The sequence below is a fragment of the Otolemur garnettii genome, unplaced genomic scaffold (genome assembly GCF_000181295.1).
Source record: "Otolemur garnettii isolate 467f Iridium unplaced genomic scaffold, OtoGar3 scaffold00162, whole genome shotgun sequence".
NCBI lineage: Eukaryota > Metazoa > Chordata > Mammalia > Primates > Galagidae > Otolemur > Otolemur garnettii.
Window position 1 is genome coordinate 934,418 of NW_003852557.1, and position 15,525 is coordinate 949,942.

At 43.0% G+C, this 15,525-nt stretch overlaps 1 protein-coding gene across 1 annotated transcript in view; it reads right to left on the reverse strand.

Moving 5' to 3' along the window:
* The window catches only part of CA10 (carbonic anhydrase 10), a 505,702-nt gene that overhangs the window by 97,618 nt on the left and 392,559 nt on the right, over positions 1-15,525 (reverse strand). Inside the window, exon 4 of the mRNA XM_003800022.2 lies at positions 6,517-6,702. Within this exon, the coding sequence (XP_003800070.1) occupies positions 6,517-6,702 (186 nt within the window). The remainder of the gene's footprint in view (positions 1-6,516; positions 6,703-15,525) is intronic.

Consider the following 15,525-nt stretch of genomic DNA (forward strand, 5'->3'; position numbering starts at 1 on the left):
CAGTGAGTGGGAGCACCCTCACCCTCCCTTTCCTTCCCCGCTTGGTCCCCCTCTCCACAACTTGAACTGAAATCAGTTTTTCTCCTACATGTGCATGAGTTAGATTGTCTGCTGGCTTCATATCAGTATTGAGCACATTGGATATTTTCTTTTCCATTCTTGTAATACTTTGCTGAGAAGAAAGTATTTCAATTCCATCCAGGTTAATACAAAAGATGTAAAGTCTCTATCTTTTTTATGGCTGAATAGTATTCCATGGTGTACATATACCACAGTTTGTTTTAGTTTCTAAAGGCATTTGATGCTTCGAATAGCCTTTATCAAGACATTCCCTCTATGATTTAAAAGGGGCTCTGTATTTCCCATATAATCAATGAGTACAGTGCTCTTTAGAATTCCAGGAAGAAAAAGCCTATAGTAGGCTTTTAGTAGTAGGCATTAGTAGTTGACTGAGTTATTGATTCAGGGATTGAATGACTCATTCCACAAACATCACTGGAGCACTTGCTATATGTCCGTTGCTTTGCTAGGTATGTGGCATACAATGATGACCAAGTTCTTGTCCTTAAGGGTTTGCCACTATCATTTATTCCTTCATTCATTAAATATTTATTGACCCCCCCCCATGTGCCCAATGATGTACAAGGTGCTGTGAATGCAGCAATGATCAAGATAAAAATTCCCAGTAACAAAGAACTATGGTTACAACAGAAGTGAGAGTAACAGTTACAAAATCCATGGTGAGAAGTACCATGATAGACTGAGGTTAACGAAAAAGGCAGGGCCAGGTAGTAAATATTTTGGCTTTTGCAGGTCACACGAGATCTTTCTCTTTCTCTCTCTCCATCAATAAGCTAAACATGTAAGCCATTCTTAGCTGGTTTTGGTCCACAGGGTATGGTTTGTGGACCCTTATAATAGATGAATCTACAGGATTCTCTGGCTCGGAGGGGAGGAGGGGCTTTGGGAAGCTCTAACTGGGGGCTGTGATGGTTGGGGGTAGGGAGATGGAATTGCCAATCACAGGGCAGGGAGCAGTTTGACCACAGCACACAGCAGCTTTGCGTATGTGATGCCCGACTACCTGCACTTCCCAAACATCTCGTCCTCGCTCCCTCTCAATCTCTGATCCAGCTGGTGCAGCATCTTCACCAGGAGGTCCCAGCCAAGCCCAAAGCGCTAATCAGATAGCCTGAGCACCCCCCACCAGCCATTCAGCCTTTCGTGGTCCTGGCGCTCAGGATGGGCTCCTCAGCCCTTTCCTACCCCAGCACGCTTCAGGATAATTTGGTGTTAGTTGCTCATTCCTACAAACGTTGTGTCCCTTTAATGAAACCAGTCTCTCAAGGATGCCAATAACTGATTCCTGATAGAGGACGAAGCCTGCGTTTTCTGTTGTTTAGTTGCAGTTGTTGGTTTTGAGATCATTGTTTTCTCTTTTTTTGATTCAGAGCTGAGAGAGACAGAGAGAGAAGCCCCATATTTCCATATTTTACATACGACTTTTATTAGTCTTCCCTTTTAATTAAACAGATCTGCTTTAGATTACCATAGCAACAGCCATGGACTTTTCACTCCCCCAGATGTGTTCTGAGCAGATCCGAGAACTCCCAAGGCCAGAATTGAGAAAGGTCAAGGTGCTTCTACTCCACCTTCAGAGGGAGCTGCACAGCTCTTCCCCCGTTTTCTCCTTAATATGACCCAGAGAGAGCCATTTCACAATCCCCTTCTGGAACAGACTGCACATCTAATTCACATTACATTGTATTATTAATACGACACTCCTTCTGTAGACTTTATGCTTCTCTAGGCCAAAGCTAGGGGCTGACTCCTGTCTAGCTCTGAGCCTAGTACTCAGCAGAAGTACTCAGCACTCTGTTCCCTGGTCAGAGTGCAGTGGCATCCTCATAGCTCACAGCCTCAAACTCCTGAGCTCAAGCCATCCTCCTGCCTTAGCCTCCTAAGTAGCTGGGACTACTGGCACGTGACACCACACCCAGCTAATTTTTCTATTTTTTTTTTATAGAGATGAGGCCTTGCTCAGGTTCTTTTATAATTCTTTCAAAACAAACCATGACTGCTAACCCTTAACTGTGTTTCAAAATGCTGCCTTTTCTGTGGGTATGGAATTCACCCACATTTTCATGAGTTAACATTTTTAAGTGATCTGTTTCACAATCTTTGATTTTCTTAGAAATCGGTAGGGAAAAAAAAAGTCACAGGAACATAACTTAATGGACCCAAAAGATGAGTGAAAATAATTCCAATGATAACAGAAGTCTTTAACAAGCAAATTTTCCACCATGATGGATGCCTGAATGAATTTAAGCATACAGCAAGCAAAACAAACAACAACAAAAAAAGCTTTGTGTGTATTCAAATACATCTTCCACTAAATACGTTGCCCATGAAACATCTGACGTTACTTTACAGCAGTAATGAAATAGCCATGTGAACACTGAATGCATTTAACAAGAAGATCTGGCCATGGCTGGTGCAATTCTCCATGCACCCCTTTGCCCTTTTGAAAAGAAGAACTTCAGGAAAGATTTGAAAAGGAATTTGTCCAATTTCTCTAAAATAAGGCAAGCTTCTTCTTACCTAGCCCCACTACTGCAACTTAATCCACAGGCATGATTCTTTCCCCGTATTATCTTTTGCCTGGCTAATGTATTTGCTTCTTTTCAAAAATACCCTACTTTTTACTGGACATTAATCTAACCACTTAGGCATGATTAGCAAGCTAAGGGCCTTACTTATTAAAAACAGTTAATTTTCCCTTCTCAAAAAAAAAAATCGAGACATTTGAATCCCTGAATATGCTCATTTATCACCACCCCCCAACAAGGCACCCAGGCGTTCTCCATGTAGGACATGAATAATTTTTATAAAAATGCAGTTGCTGGCTGTGTCATACAGCCACGCTGTTTTATAAAACAAAGCAAATGATTACCATCAATTACAATAACCTCAGCAGACAAGACTGCAATTAATCTACAGCTCTTCAGATAACGACTGTTGTACTGTGCCAAGGAAAATGCTTGGCATTAATTGACTTATCACGATCAGCAATGATAGATGGGGCAGATGGCAATGTGATTATTCACTGTCAACAAAATAAACACATGCTTTGTCGCGCGAAGTGTATACTTGGGTCCTCTCAAAGGATGGCCAAAAATAGAGACCGAAGGTGGCTTTGAAGGGAGCACAAAATAAAAATAACCTATGGTGGGAGATGTATTTGCTTTTACCGAGGCTAAGCCTCTGTGGAATCGGATTGGAGGAAATTTCCGTAAGGAAATCATAGATTGTGTAGAATTTCTGCATCAGAAGGCACATTGAAGCTAACCGTCCCCCTGACCTCTCACTCACTGGGATGTGAGTTGCTTTTGTGAAGTCACCAAATTCTGTTCAATGCTTAATAATTCCAGCAATGGGAATTCACTATTTTAAGAGGCAAACTCATTTTATCCATGGATAGCTCTCATTGTTAGAACATATATTTAACGTAATTCTTTCTTATTTGTATTGTTGGGGATTCATGGAGGGTACAAAGAACCAGGTAACATTGATTACGTTTAACTGAATTATTTGTGTTCCTTCCACCCACTGGCCCTGTATCTCTTCCCTCATGCGACACAGAAGATGCCGAACTCTCTTGCCCACTAGAGTCCCTTAGATAATTATCTCAGGGGCCAACTACCTGTCCAATTACTTTCCACATAATACGGGTCTGGAGCCTCCAAAATTCTGGTCTCTTGCACCTAAACCCATACCAGTTTGTCTACAGGTCACTCATATTGAGAGGCTTGGAAAGATATGAGATATAAGTGATGTAGTCTACCCAGGGCAGGGTATAATAGTATTTGTGCTGAAGCTAAGGCTCAAAGCTGCCTTGCAATAATGTGTTTGTATATCCTGCTTGGAAAGCTGTTCTCCAAGACCCACCAGTCTAGATCACATGCCAGCCTGGCCATTTCCAGAGGACAGTTACCAACAGGTGTGCCCTCCTCATGTCTTGGTGCAGTCTGGTTTTGTTGATTAACTCCTCTTTGTTTAGAAAATTGGGATCCTTCAGGAAGACTTTGGCCTGAAGTTGCATAGTGTTTGCTAACCAAAACTCTAAAGGAAAGTTTTACAATTGCTCATACCTGGACCTCCATGCACTAAGACTCTGATTCAGTTGGTTCGAGCAAGGACTTAGGTGTAAATGTTTGGTGATGCTCCCTAGCTATTTCTGATTTGCTGTGCTGTTCAAACGCTCTCTTCACCGAATGCTTTCTATGTTAAGAACACTTAATAATGTACTATTGGGGAATGCTTCATACACCTAATCATCAGATCCCCTAGTAATTTTTAAAATGCTAATTCTTTGAAGCACCTGATATCTGTTGTCTGGGGTAGGTCTAGGAAAATTAATACACTAGGAGATCAAATTATTATGTTTCCCATAAGGATTCTGGAAACTCATTTACTCCAAAGTTATAGAGTTCATGTTCACATTACAAAGGACCCTTATCATAAGGTGAAGAAGTGACAATGAAGAATTCTACAGTGTAAAGATTTTAGCCTAGTAACTATATTTTTTCACTCATTCTTTTAACAAGTATTTCTACTCTGAAGCTGCATTGTGGTAGATAATAGAATATGACAGTCTAGTGGGGTAGGAGAGAATAACAGCAAACAAATAAATGAGCAAGTCAGTCAACAGATAAAATAATTACAAATCTTAAAATAAGCATGTTTTTAAAAGAAAGAGTTTATCTAATTTTGAATATTCTCTAATTCAGAAGGGCAGTGCCCAGTGACTCTTGAACTGTGAGTTTTGGCCCTGCATTCATCCTATTTCTTGCTATTCTCTGGTTCAGAATATGCAACTCTTGGAAGCTTCTATGACAGTGCCTTTGCCAGACATCCCTAATCAATCCTAGAGTCCCACCCTCCCCCCCACCCCCCCATCCAGGAGGGAGATTCACAGGACTGCTAAACCTCAAGGTCTATGCAGCCATTACTAGTAGATCACAGATAACATGCTCAATAAAATCTACATGCAGCTTCCCTAAGACTGTCCTGATATGCAGCCTGGGACCTTTGCTCATGCTATTTCTCATTTCCTCGTTAATCTTCATTGTCTGTCAATCATTGAGTACTTCCAGTGTTGCTTACATGAGAATCCCACTTAATTTTTAAAATAACCTTGAGAGGTGTCTAAGGGACACCTCTGTATCTTAGAAAGATCAAGTAATATCCCAAGATCACATAGTATTATCAAAGCAAGAGCTACAAACTCAGATCCTTTGACTCCAAAGCTAATGCCCTTAAAATTATTCTGCATTGCTTCTCTTCCCAGCCCAGTTCAAAGGCCACCTCCTCTGTGAAGCTTCTCTTGACCCCTTCAAGCAAAATTTGGCACATCTTCCTTTGAGTTTGCCAGGGCCTTTGTACATCTCCATTATAGCATGACATTATATTTTAATGATTTGAATATAGCACTCTTTGAACTTCTCTGTGGTAAGAGCTTTTTTTTTTTTTCTTTTTTAGAAAAAAATCTGTATCCCTAGTAACTAGCTGAGTGCCCAGGCGGGCTCTTAGTGATGCATTTTTGAAAACACATTAAAATCTGGCCACTGGATTCATTATAGTTATGGGTCTACTTCCCAGCGTATGGCCTTAATGTATTAAAAACAAGGCCAGGTTTAAACATGATCTCGATTTTAAAAAATAAAAAGACCATATGCACTAAGTACCTACTTCTGTAATTTCAAAGCCTACCAGGCATCAATTATGGAGGACTCTTAAGCAGAAACCTGGTAATGGGGTATTTAGTATGTAAGGATCTCGATCCCTAGCTGATAAACGCCCTCAAGTGAAATGGAGGTAAAATGGTTCAAACGAACCACACCCTGCTTGCCGAGTGTCACCCCACAGATGACAGCTGTTTAAACTGTACTCTCATCCTATAATTGAAACGGTAGTTGGGCTGACTGCGGTGGCCTGAGTTCTGTCTGGGGTGATGGTGGCCCACCGTGACATTTCCATTCGGCGGAAACTCAGGCAAACTATTTAGCTGCTTGACATTTCACAGTACGTTATATGTTTTTGTGCTAATAAGACCCATTCTGCTAGAAGGAAAATTATAAAATCTCTGCTATTATATTTGACCCATGAGGGGCTGATCCACCCCCATAGGTATAAGTAAAGATGTACATGCAAGGTGGGGGTTTGGGGCTGAAATAATGGCTCTGGGGATATCACAGGGCACCAATCCCAAGACTGCCACACTGAAGTCTTAAAAGGAAATAGCCAGTTTCATTTTAGCCCTCCCTGCTGAATCCTAGGAACTTATTATCAACTTCCAGGTCAACCTGCAAGAGATAGATGGAGAAAGTGGGCTCGGACCTTCCCGTTTCACAGATTCAAGAGAATCTTTCCATCTGTTATCCCCTCTTGGATATAAACAAGCACCAAATCTCATAAGCTGACATTTCACCTTGGTACTTCAACAAAGCCACATACCTCCCCGGAGAAGGCCTGTCCGTTGAGGAGGTGCTCCGATCCTTGGCTGTCCTCACTCCCGAAGTGTAACCGTATCTCCTCCAGCCGGTGGCTGTACGTCATGGGCCCTCCCGATATGTTGACCAAGTGCTCCTTGTCCAGGCGCAGGGATACATGTCTCCCGGTGTTGTACATGGTCCCACTGACCTGCAAGGCAACAGCAGCCACTGAAGCAATGCTTTCCCCTTCCGGTTTATCCCCAACCCAGGCGCCTGCAATGAGTTCTGCTTCCCCTTCATGGGAAGAGACTAGGCTAAGTCCACACATGCTGTCAGTTCTGGCAGCCTCCCTAGAGGGCATTCCCGGTACTGGCTTCCATGGTATTTTCTGTGAGGTATAAAACCACATTATCATTTAGGAATTGGAGGTAGGGACTCAAAGGAGGCTTTTCACCAATGGTGACCAGTATTTTGCATATGGCACCTTACACAAAGTTAACTTGTCCCTCTTACCATAAGCATTTGGAATGTAGAGAGACAGTAAAAGGTCCACCTCTCAGGTGCTAGAATTAGAGAAAGCAGTAGGGGTAAGATGCCGAGAAGGACAAATGAGACACGGCCGCCAAAATGTGTGACCAGGAGCAGACCCTAGAGGGAAACGGAAGGCCCGTGCTGGACATCCCAAGCGTCTAGTCTGGCGTGTTTTGGTTACATCCTTCTCATGCTCTAATTAGATATCACAAAGAACGAGAATGCTGAGCCTTCCTCACAGCTCACAGCTTCAGGCCTAAACTAAAGAGAGAGACTTTACCTCCTTCATGTTTACATGGATGGAGCTGGAACATATTCTTAGCAAAGTATCTCAAGAATGGAAGAAAAAGTATCCAATGTAGTCAACCCTATTATGAAACTAATTTATAGCTATCATAGGAAAACTATAACCCAATTTTAGCTCAAGAATATGGGGAAAGGGGAAAGGGAGGGGAAGGGGGAGGAGGGAGGGTGATTGGTGGGATCACACTTATGATTTATCCTATAAGAGTACATGTGAATCTTACTAAATGTAGAATATAAATGTCTTAATACAACTACTAAGAAAATGACATGAAGGCTATGTTAACCAGTTGGATGAATGTATTCCAAATTGTATACAGAAACAACCCACTGTACCTCACGATAGTATTAATGTACACAGCTATGGCTTAATAAAAAATCAAAAAAAAAAAAAAAAAAGAGATTCAAGCAAGCCTCCAATTTTATAGACTCCCAGGCTTAATGCTCATTCCTAATCTCATCTTGCTTCAGCTCCTCTGAACTGCTACTCTTATTTATTTATTTCTGTATAGCAGGCCCTGGCCAGGTTGGCACTCGCCACCCCCAGTGCATGGGGCTGCTGATGTAACCATTGAGCTACGGGCTCAATTAGCCAAACTGCTAATCTTATTACTTGAGGTTCCTTTTCCCGCCTTCTTTTCTTGTTGGACTTGATACTCAGCTTCATCTTTCTGACTGTGACCTTGCACCTCTCAGCAGCTGACCTAGAACACTTGTTCCCACCCAGAACCCTACTACCTTCTTCTCCTGGACTGACTTAGTTCTAGGAACAGGATCTGGAGCTTAAGGGAATCTTTGAATGAGTCTGCGTGGAATGCTTCTGCATTCCTGGCTGCTGAACTTGGATTTTCTTCCTACTTATTCTGACTCTCCTTGGCCCAGTCTTCTGCCCCAGGGATTCCTTACGAGCCTCTGGAACTTCTGAAACCTTTATCAGACCTGGTTTTCATTCATTTTCTCCATAGCACTAGGTTTTACCGGACCCTCCACCTTTCTGACACCAATGTCAAGAATGATCAGTTAGTTTAGTTCTGGGAGTTCTCACCATGGCAGAGATAGTAATAGTAATGTAAACCAAATATTCCAGTGACTCATTTTTTTCTGCTACCTTGATGTAGGGTAGAGACTATGTGACTGACTGGTGGTGGCATGGCCTGTGAGATGTCATGAAAAATTTCACTTTCTGGCTGAAACAGTAAGTTCTGCAGGCTGTCTCTTCCCCTGCTACATCGACCAAAGGCACGGTGTGGAAATGTAGATGGTGGTACAGCTGCTAGATGAAGCCCCCGGCATCCTTGGTCCCTAGGGCTTATGTGTAGTTGACAAAAATGGTCAGAATTCTTCCCCTCCCAGTAAATGTGACTTTGAAGCGCTTCTCATCCACATGGGGGTCTATTCCTCCACCCCTTGAGTCTGGGATGGCCGCGTCACTTACTTTGGCCAATAGCATGGATGGATGCAACACTCCAATCCTCAGAGTAGACTGAGGTGCTCTGCACACTTCCTCCCCCTCCTTGGAACATTGAGATTGCCATGAGGATAAGCCTGTGCTGGATGCTGGAGGACAAGACCACAGTGAGGACAGCCATCCCAGGAGGGGCCATCTTACACTGGCCACTGTATGGCTGATCCAGCAGAGGACAGGCCCAGCCAGGGTCACCTCAGCTTGGACCAGACTAGACCAGAAAAACTGTCTGCTGATCCATAGACTTGGAAGTTAAACAGTTACTTAAGTCCCTGTGTTTTGGGGATGGTATGTGATAGGGCAAGAGTGAACTGATAGCATTAAGCCTGTTATCTGCTCTTTCTTGTGAATCTAGAACTATCAACTGAAACTCTGGACAGACGCTCTGAATAGTCTCTGTTGAGTCCCTGAACTGCAAGGTCATATGTGGCCCAGATCATCATCCTGTTAAGCATTGGAGAGTCAGATCAGAGAGAGAGAAGAATAAGGGAGATGTGTCAATAATGACAGAGGACCACATACCTGGGGGCAGGGGAAGGGAAGGAGGGGAAGGGAAGGAGGGAAAGAGAAAGAAAGAGAGGGAGGAAGGGAGAGAGAGGACAACTATTAGAGCTTCAGATATCTTTGCATCACCCTGTTTTAGTTTCTTCTGAGCTGTATTTATTTCTCAAATACTTTACACCTTATCAAAAATTTTTTATCCTTCAAGTTATATATTTCTTATAACTGGATGGTTCCTGTCAAAGAGCCCACTCCTGTTCTCCAGCCTCAAATAAATATATATTTAGTCTGTACTAGATAATTAGAACTTGCCATTTTTTTCCTGTCTAAATTCATAAATTTCTTTGCATTGCAATGGTTCAAGATATATTTGTGTTTGACATTACTTTCACCTTTAAATAAAACCTGTTTTCTGAAGATGATACACTGTTATTATATATTGCTCAAAAGATACAGAGAAGCTCAATTCCTTAATTAACTAGCAATTGCCACTACTGTTTTGGCGTATATAGTTTTCATACTCATAATTATATAGTCATATTTTTATGAGGTCTTATATATAGATATGTAAATACATAACAAATGCTTTTTCATACACATATATGTGTCTATGACTTTATGTACGTTATTTTCACTAAAGACGTGGTAAAGAAGCTGGACCGACGGGTTCCCCATGAATTAAATCAATGTCAGAAGAGAAATCGTCTCGAAGCTTGCCTTTGACTGTCATGACACAAAAGTGAACAATTTCTACATCCTACGGTTATGCATGACGAAAAATGGATTCTCTTGGACAATTGCAAACGTATGGCACAGTGACTGAAGACAATGTGCTAAAGCATACTCCAAAACTGAATGTTCATCAAGAAAAGCTAATGGTGCCTGTTTGGTGGTCCAGCACTAGCATCATCCATTACAGCTTCATAGAGCCTGGTCAGTCGGTTACAGGGGATGCCTACTGCCACCAACTGAACTACGTGATGAGGATGCTTGTAACTGGTCAATAGGGATAAGCCAGTCCTCTTGAAATGCAATGCTGTTGCACAAACAATGCTGCTCAAACACAAAAGCTGGACTTGGAAACTCTCTGTCATCCACTGTCTTCACCAGACCTTGCACCAACTGACTCCCACTTCTTCCAGATTTTAGAGCACTTCTTGTAAGGAAAAATATTCAGTTCTTAACAACTGAGTCCCTACTTCATCTCCATGTGCTCTTTGGGCTTCTTTGCTGCTGGCATAAACAAGTTACCGTTAAGAGGGCAAAACTGCGGCTCGGCGCCTATAGCTCAACCGGCTAAGGAGCCAGCCACATACACCTAAGGTGGCGGGTTCGAATCCCCAGCCCGGACCCACCAAACAACAATGACGGCTGCAACCAAAAAATAGCCGGGCGTTGTGGCGGGCGCCTGTGGTCCCAGCTACTTGGGAGGCTGAGGCAGGAGACTCGCTTGAGCCCAGGAGTTGGAGGTTGCTGTGAGCTGTGATGCCACAGCACTCTACCCAGGGGGACAGCTTGAGACTCTGTCTCAAAAAAAAAAAAAAAAGAGGGCAAAACTGCGTCAGTAGTTGGGCTCCTACTTTACTTAATTGTACTGCTTCTTGTTTGAGATGTAATAAACGAACGTTTGATTTGAAATCGGACATTTCCTATTTAATGGCCTAATCTTTGCAAGTGACAGAAGGATGGAATTATGGGATTCAATTCAGTAACATCCATGGTGGTCTACAGCCTGTAAGGCAGTGCAAAAGGACTTGCTCTGAATTCTCAGAGTGCTGGGTCCTGCACTACTGGGTCTGTATCCTGGGCTTCTCCCCATTTTTAGAAATCCTTTCATCGGTGTTTGTCTGATGTCACCAAGAAAATTGCCGCTCAGGGAAGCCAGGCAGGGACTATGTCCTTTGCTTGCCTGCATTTCCCGGTCCTTGGTAAAAACCCGTGGCACACAGCGGGAGGAAGAATCTGGGGCACTGGATTCAAAAGATTCCCGGTCTGCCTCTTGTTAGCCCTGTGACCTTGGTCAGTTCCCTTAATTTCTTCAAGCCTCATTTTCCTTCACTATAAAATAGAGATGATAAAATTTCCTCCCTGCACACGAGAAACGAAAAACCTACAAAGCATATAGAAAACAAATAGCAACGTGACAGAGGTGCATCTCTCCTTATCAGTAATTACTTTATATGTCAATGAACTAAAGGCTAAAGGGGTAGAATGGTGACGGCCAGGGACGGAGGGGAGGGAGGAACGGAACGTTAGAATTTACTGAGTACGACATTTCAGTTTTGTAAGATGAAAAGCATTCTATAGAGATGGATGATGGTGATGGTCGTACAACAATATGAATGGACTTACTACCACAGAACTGTAGACTTAAAAATGATTAAGATGGTAAATTTCAGGTTCTATGTATTTTATTGCAATGAAAAGGATTTGGAAAAAAAAAAAAACTTCCCTCATGAGGCCGTTGTGGGAATCAGCTCCATAAGACACGGGACGGCCTGACATTTCCATTGTCTTCCTTACTTTTGGCTGCCACTGCACTGCACAGGAGCCGAGGTGGCGTTGAAAGATTCTCATTGATCTTCCTTCCCCACGTCCCAGAGCCCAGTGGAATGTAATGCTGTTTGCTAGACAGCCCAGCGAGCTGACTTCTACATGGTGATGACTCTGACATTGGATTTTAAAGCGCTAGATGTGAGGCGCATCCAAGATTATTCTGAAGACTGCAAAGCAAACCCTGGATTCAGAGAAGCAGGACGGACACACTGCACCTTCCAGTCCTTCCCCATCCACTCCCCCTGCACACACGGCTCCCCCTTCACTCATGTATTCATTTAACCAGTTACTCAGAAAATACTCAACGCACCTGCCTGTATGCTAGGAGGTGGGGACAGAATGGGGAGCAAAACCAGGCCCCTCCCTGCCCTCGTGGAGTTCACATTTCATCAAGGGAGACCTGAGTGGGGGCCCCCAAATTATGGGGAATCCATAGCTTCTATCATTTTCCCATGTGTCCTTATGATCAGATTCAACATTTGCCCTTATCCTCACCCTTCTCCTAGACACTGAAATAACATTAATTTGTATTAATCAAAAGAAAGCTGTGTAGCCTGGGTATGGTTTGTTGCACTTTAATTTAAAAATAAAGGCTTGACAACGTTATGTATGATATCTAATGGTACATCTGCACTATAGTAATTAACATTGCAGCAGTGTCATTTTATCTGTAACGCTAATTACTGTGTTTCCAGTGAACTACTTTGGTGCACAGCGTGTTGGAAGAAGTTGTGTTATGCAGACCAAGAAACAGAGCCGAATGGAGAAGCTGAAGCTGCAGGGGCCACCCAGGTTATCCCTGGCTTCCCCACCGTTCTCCTTTTTTGTTTTATATTAATTCACTACAAAATGAGGCCAGCGATGTGTGTGATGCCCATCTTACCAGGGAGGGAAGTAAGGACTGGGGGGGAGTTGGTGATGGTTCAGTAACTTATCCAGAATCACTCGGCAGCAGGTGGCAAACCCAGGTTTTCTGATTCTAAGACTAATGATCTGGATGTGAGCAAATGCAAGTTTCTGAGCTCATTTCAGCTGAAAAATATGCTGGGGATTTTCATTTCTTCTCCAGTCTGTAGTTATAAGTTGTAGGCAGCTCCAGAGGCAGTGGGGTTCTTTGGCAGGAAAATAGAAGATTGGAATTGAACATAAGCCTGCTGAAGTTCATACCAGGAGGGGACGTAGAGAAATCTGAAGTTCAGGGATGTGCCTCAGTTTCCTCATCTGCAGACATTTGTACTGGTTTGAGAATGGTTGGAACTACACGAATACAAGGGGTGGGCAGGTCATGGGTGCTCCACGAATATGTCTGTTAAGATTGTATGTCCATCAACATCATCTTGATAATTGGAGACTGTCTAAAAGCATTATATTCTTTTACAATGCAAAACAAGTACCCCCAGTGTTTTCATTTTGTAAAAACAAATGTCCTTGTGTAGCAAACAAGGAGCCCTGCAGTGGTCTACGATTTGCCAGGGCCTCTTATTTATGGGCTCGGCTTCTCTTTCATTCTGGCGATGCCGCTGCAGCAGAGGGAAATAAATCTGGTCAGTGCGTCTTTAAGGTAAGGAGAAATTTCATTCTTTGAAGGTCGCGACAATTCTGTTCATCACGCGACAATTCTGTTCATCACAGATGGCACCTTGGTTGGAATCTTTCCTCCGGGCCAGTGGGGGCGCTGAGTTCTGAACCTGAACTTCCTCTGTTAATCCTCACAGTTTCTCTCTTTCCAAACCCAGCACCCAATAAGGTGTGGTTCTTAGAGCCCTCTTCCTTGCTTTTTCTTGGTTGGGGACGTATTAGGCTAACATGTGGAGTGAAGGCTTCCCACACGGGGACATACCGATTTTCCTGGCTTCTGACCTATCTTCCTGGCTTCTGGGGCATTTTCCTGTCTAAGAGGCAAACAACTCCCAGTGGGGGAGGCAGGACCTGACCTCAGCTATCTCTGACCTGTGTTTGAATCGCAGGAACTTATTAGATCACATAGCTGATTACTTACAATGTTTTCTTCAAAAGACAAGTTGATAGCATAGGGGTCTCACAATGGTTTGGAGCTGAGGGTGTTTGGAATTACTGTATAGTCAGGGTTCCTTGGAGAAACAGAACCAATAGGATGTGTGTGTGTGTATATATATATATACACATGCATATAAAATAAACAGACCTATTCTGGGAAATAGGCTCATGTGATTTTGGAGGCTGGCAAGTTCAAATCTGCAGGGTGGGCTGGAGACCCAGAGAGAAGCGGATGCCGCAGCTGGCGCCTGAAGGTTGCCGGCCGCAGGGTTCTTTCTTGTTCAGGGGACGTCAGCCTTTTTGTTCTTTCCAAGTCCTCAAATGACTGGAGGTGCCCCAAGCACATGACACGGGGCGATCTGCTTTACTCAAACCCACTGCTTTAAAAGTTTACCGCATCCAAAAACACTCTCACAGAAACATCCAGAATAGTGGCTGACCAAATATTTGGGCACCATGGCCCAGCCAAATTAACACATAAAATTAACCTCCAGACTTCTTTTCAAGTCCCACTTGTTTATTTACGACATCTGTTCAACTAGCTCTTAACCCAAGAGTTGTGCTGATATCACACGTAATAGGATACTATAAGTAATATAAATCTAAAAGTACATGTAGTCTCTGCAAGTATGTGCATACATATATACAATGCACATACAGATATGATATTTATTATGTATATTTTATATTTTCCATGTCACATAATTTAAAAAGTCAACTATGTAAAAACTGTTCTCCAAACCCAGGGAAGGAGAGCCAGTTTGAAATCAGGTACATCTGAACAATGGAACAGTAAATTGTAAAGAAACACTTTAACTGGTCAAAAGCCATGTGCATAACCATGCAAGTTTATATTTGAGTACAGATGGGTCTTCAGAGGCCATTTTGGTATAAAATTCCTTTTTGGGTTGGGTCTTTAGGTGTTGCATAACTTCATAATTCCAGATGGCAAAATAAAGAAAGAGGCATGTCTTTTTAAAAAAGACGTGGTTCAAAAAATACACGTGTCAAAGATCTTTTGGCTCAATGGAGATAGCGCCGGTAGGTTTGATGTTTGTTGCAGGAAGCTAAGCTAGGGTAAACCTTACCTTTCGAAATTCCAAGAGACTCAATAAGTAGTTACTTGCTTGATGTAACACAAAGATTACGTGATATATTCTCTCTTAAGGCAGTCTGATCCAAATCTCCTCTCATATACTGAAAACTAATTCCGTACAGCTTGAATGGAAGCGTAACACTACAGACAGAGGGGCTGAGGGGAAACGGAATTGCGATTGTGTAGAAGGAAGAGATGGCCATCTGATCTGCACGGAGCTGCCCACGTTCTCAACGCAGTTGGCTAGGAAAGGGGGGAGGAGGACATTTACACATGTGGAGGATGGACTATGTGTCAGATGTGCCACTTTTTAGACTAGAAATCAGGGAAAGATAGGCTAAGGAATCTGCCCGAAGATTCAGGGGGAATGATTAAGAAGGTTTCTCGTCCAAAGCTCATGGTCTCCATGGGGTTACAGGGAGTGACTTCAAAGCCTTCATCTCCCAGAGACCTTCTAGATCTCAGAAACTGAATAGTGGCCTTATTTATTTTCCTTCAGGGAGCTGGCACTCAGGTCCTGCTCACTGGTCATGTAGGAGTGGTGGCATCCTTGCCTTCAGGAT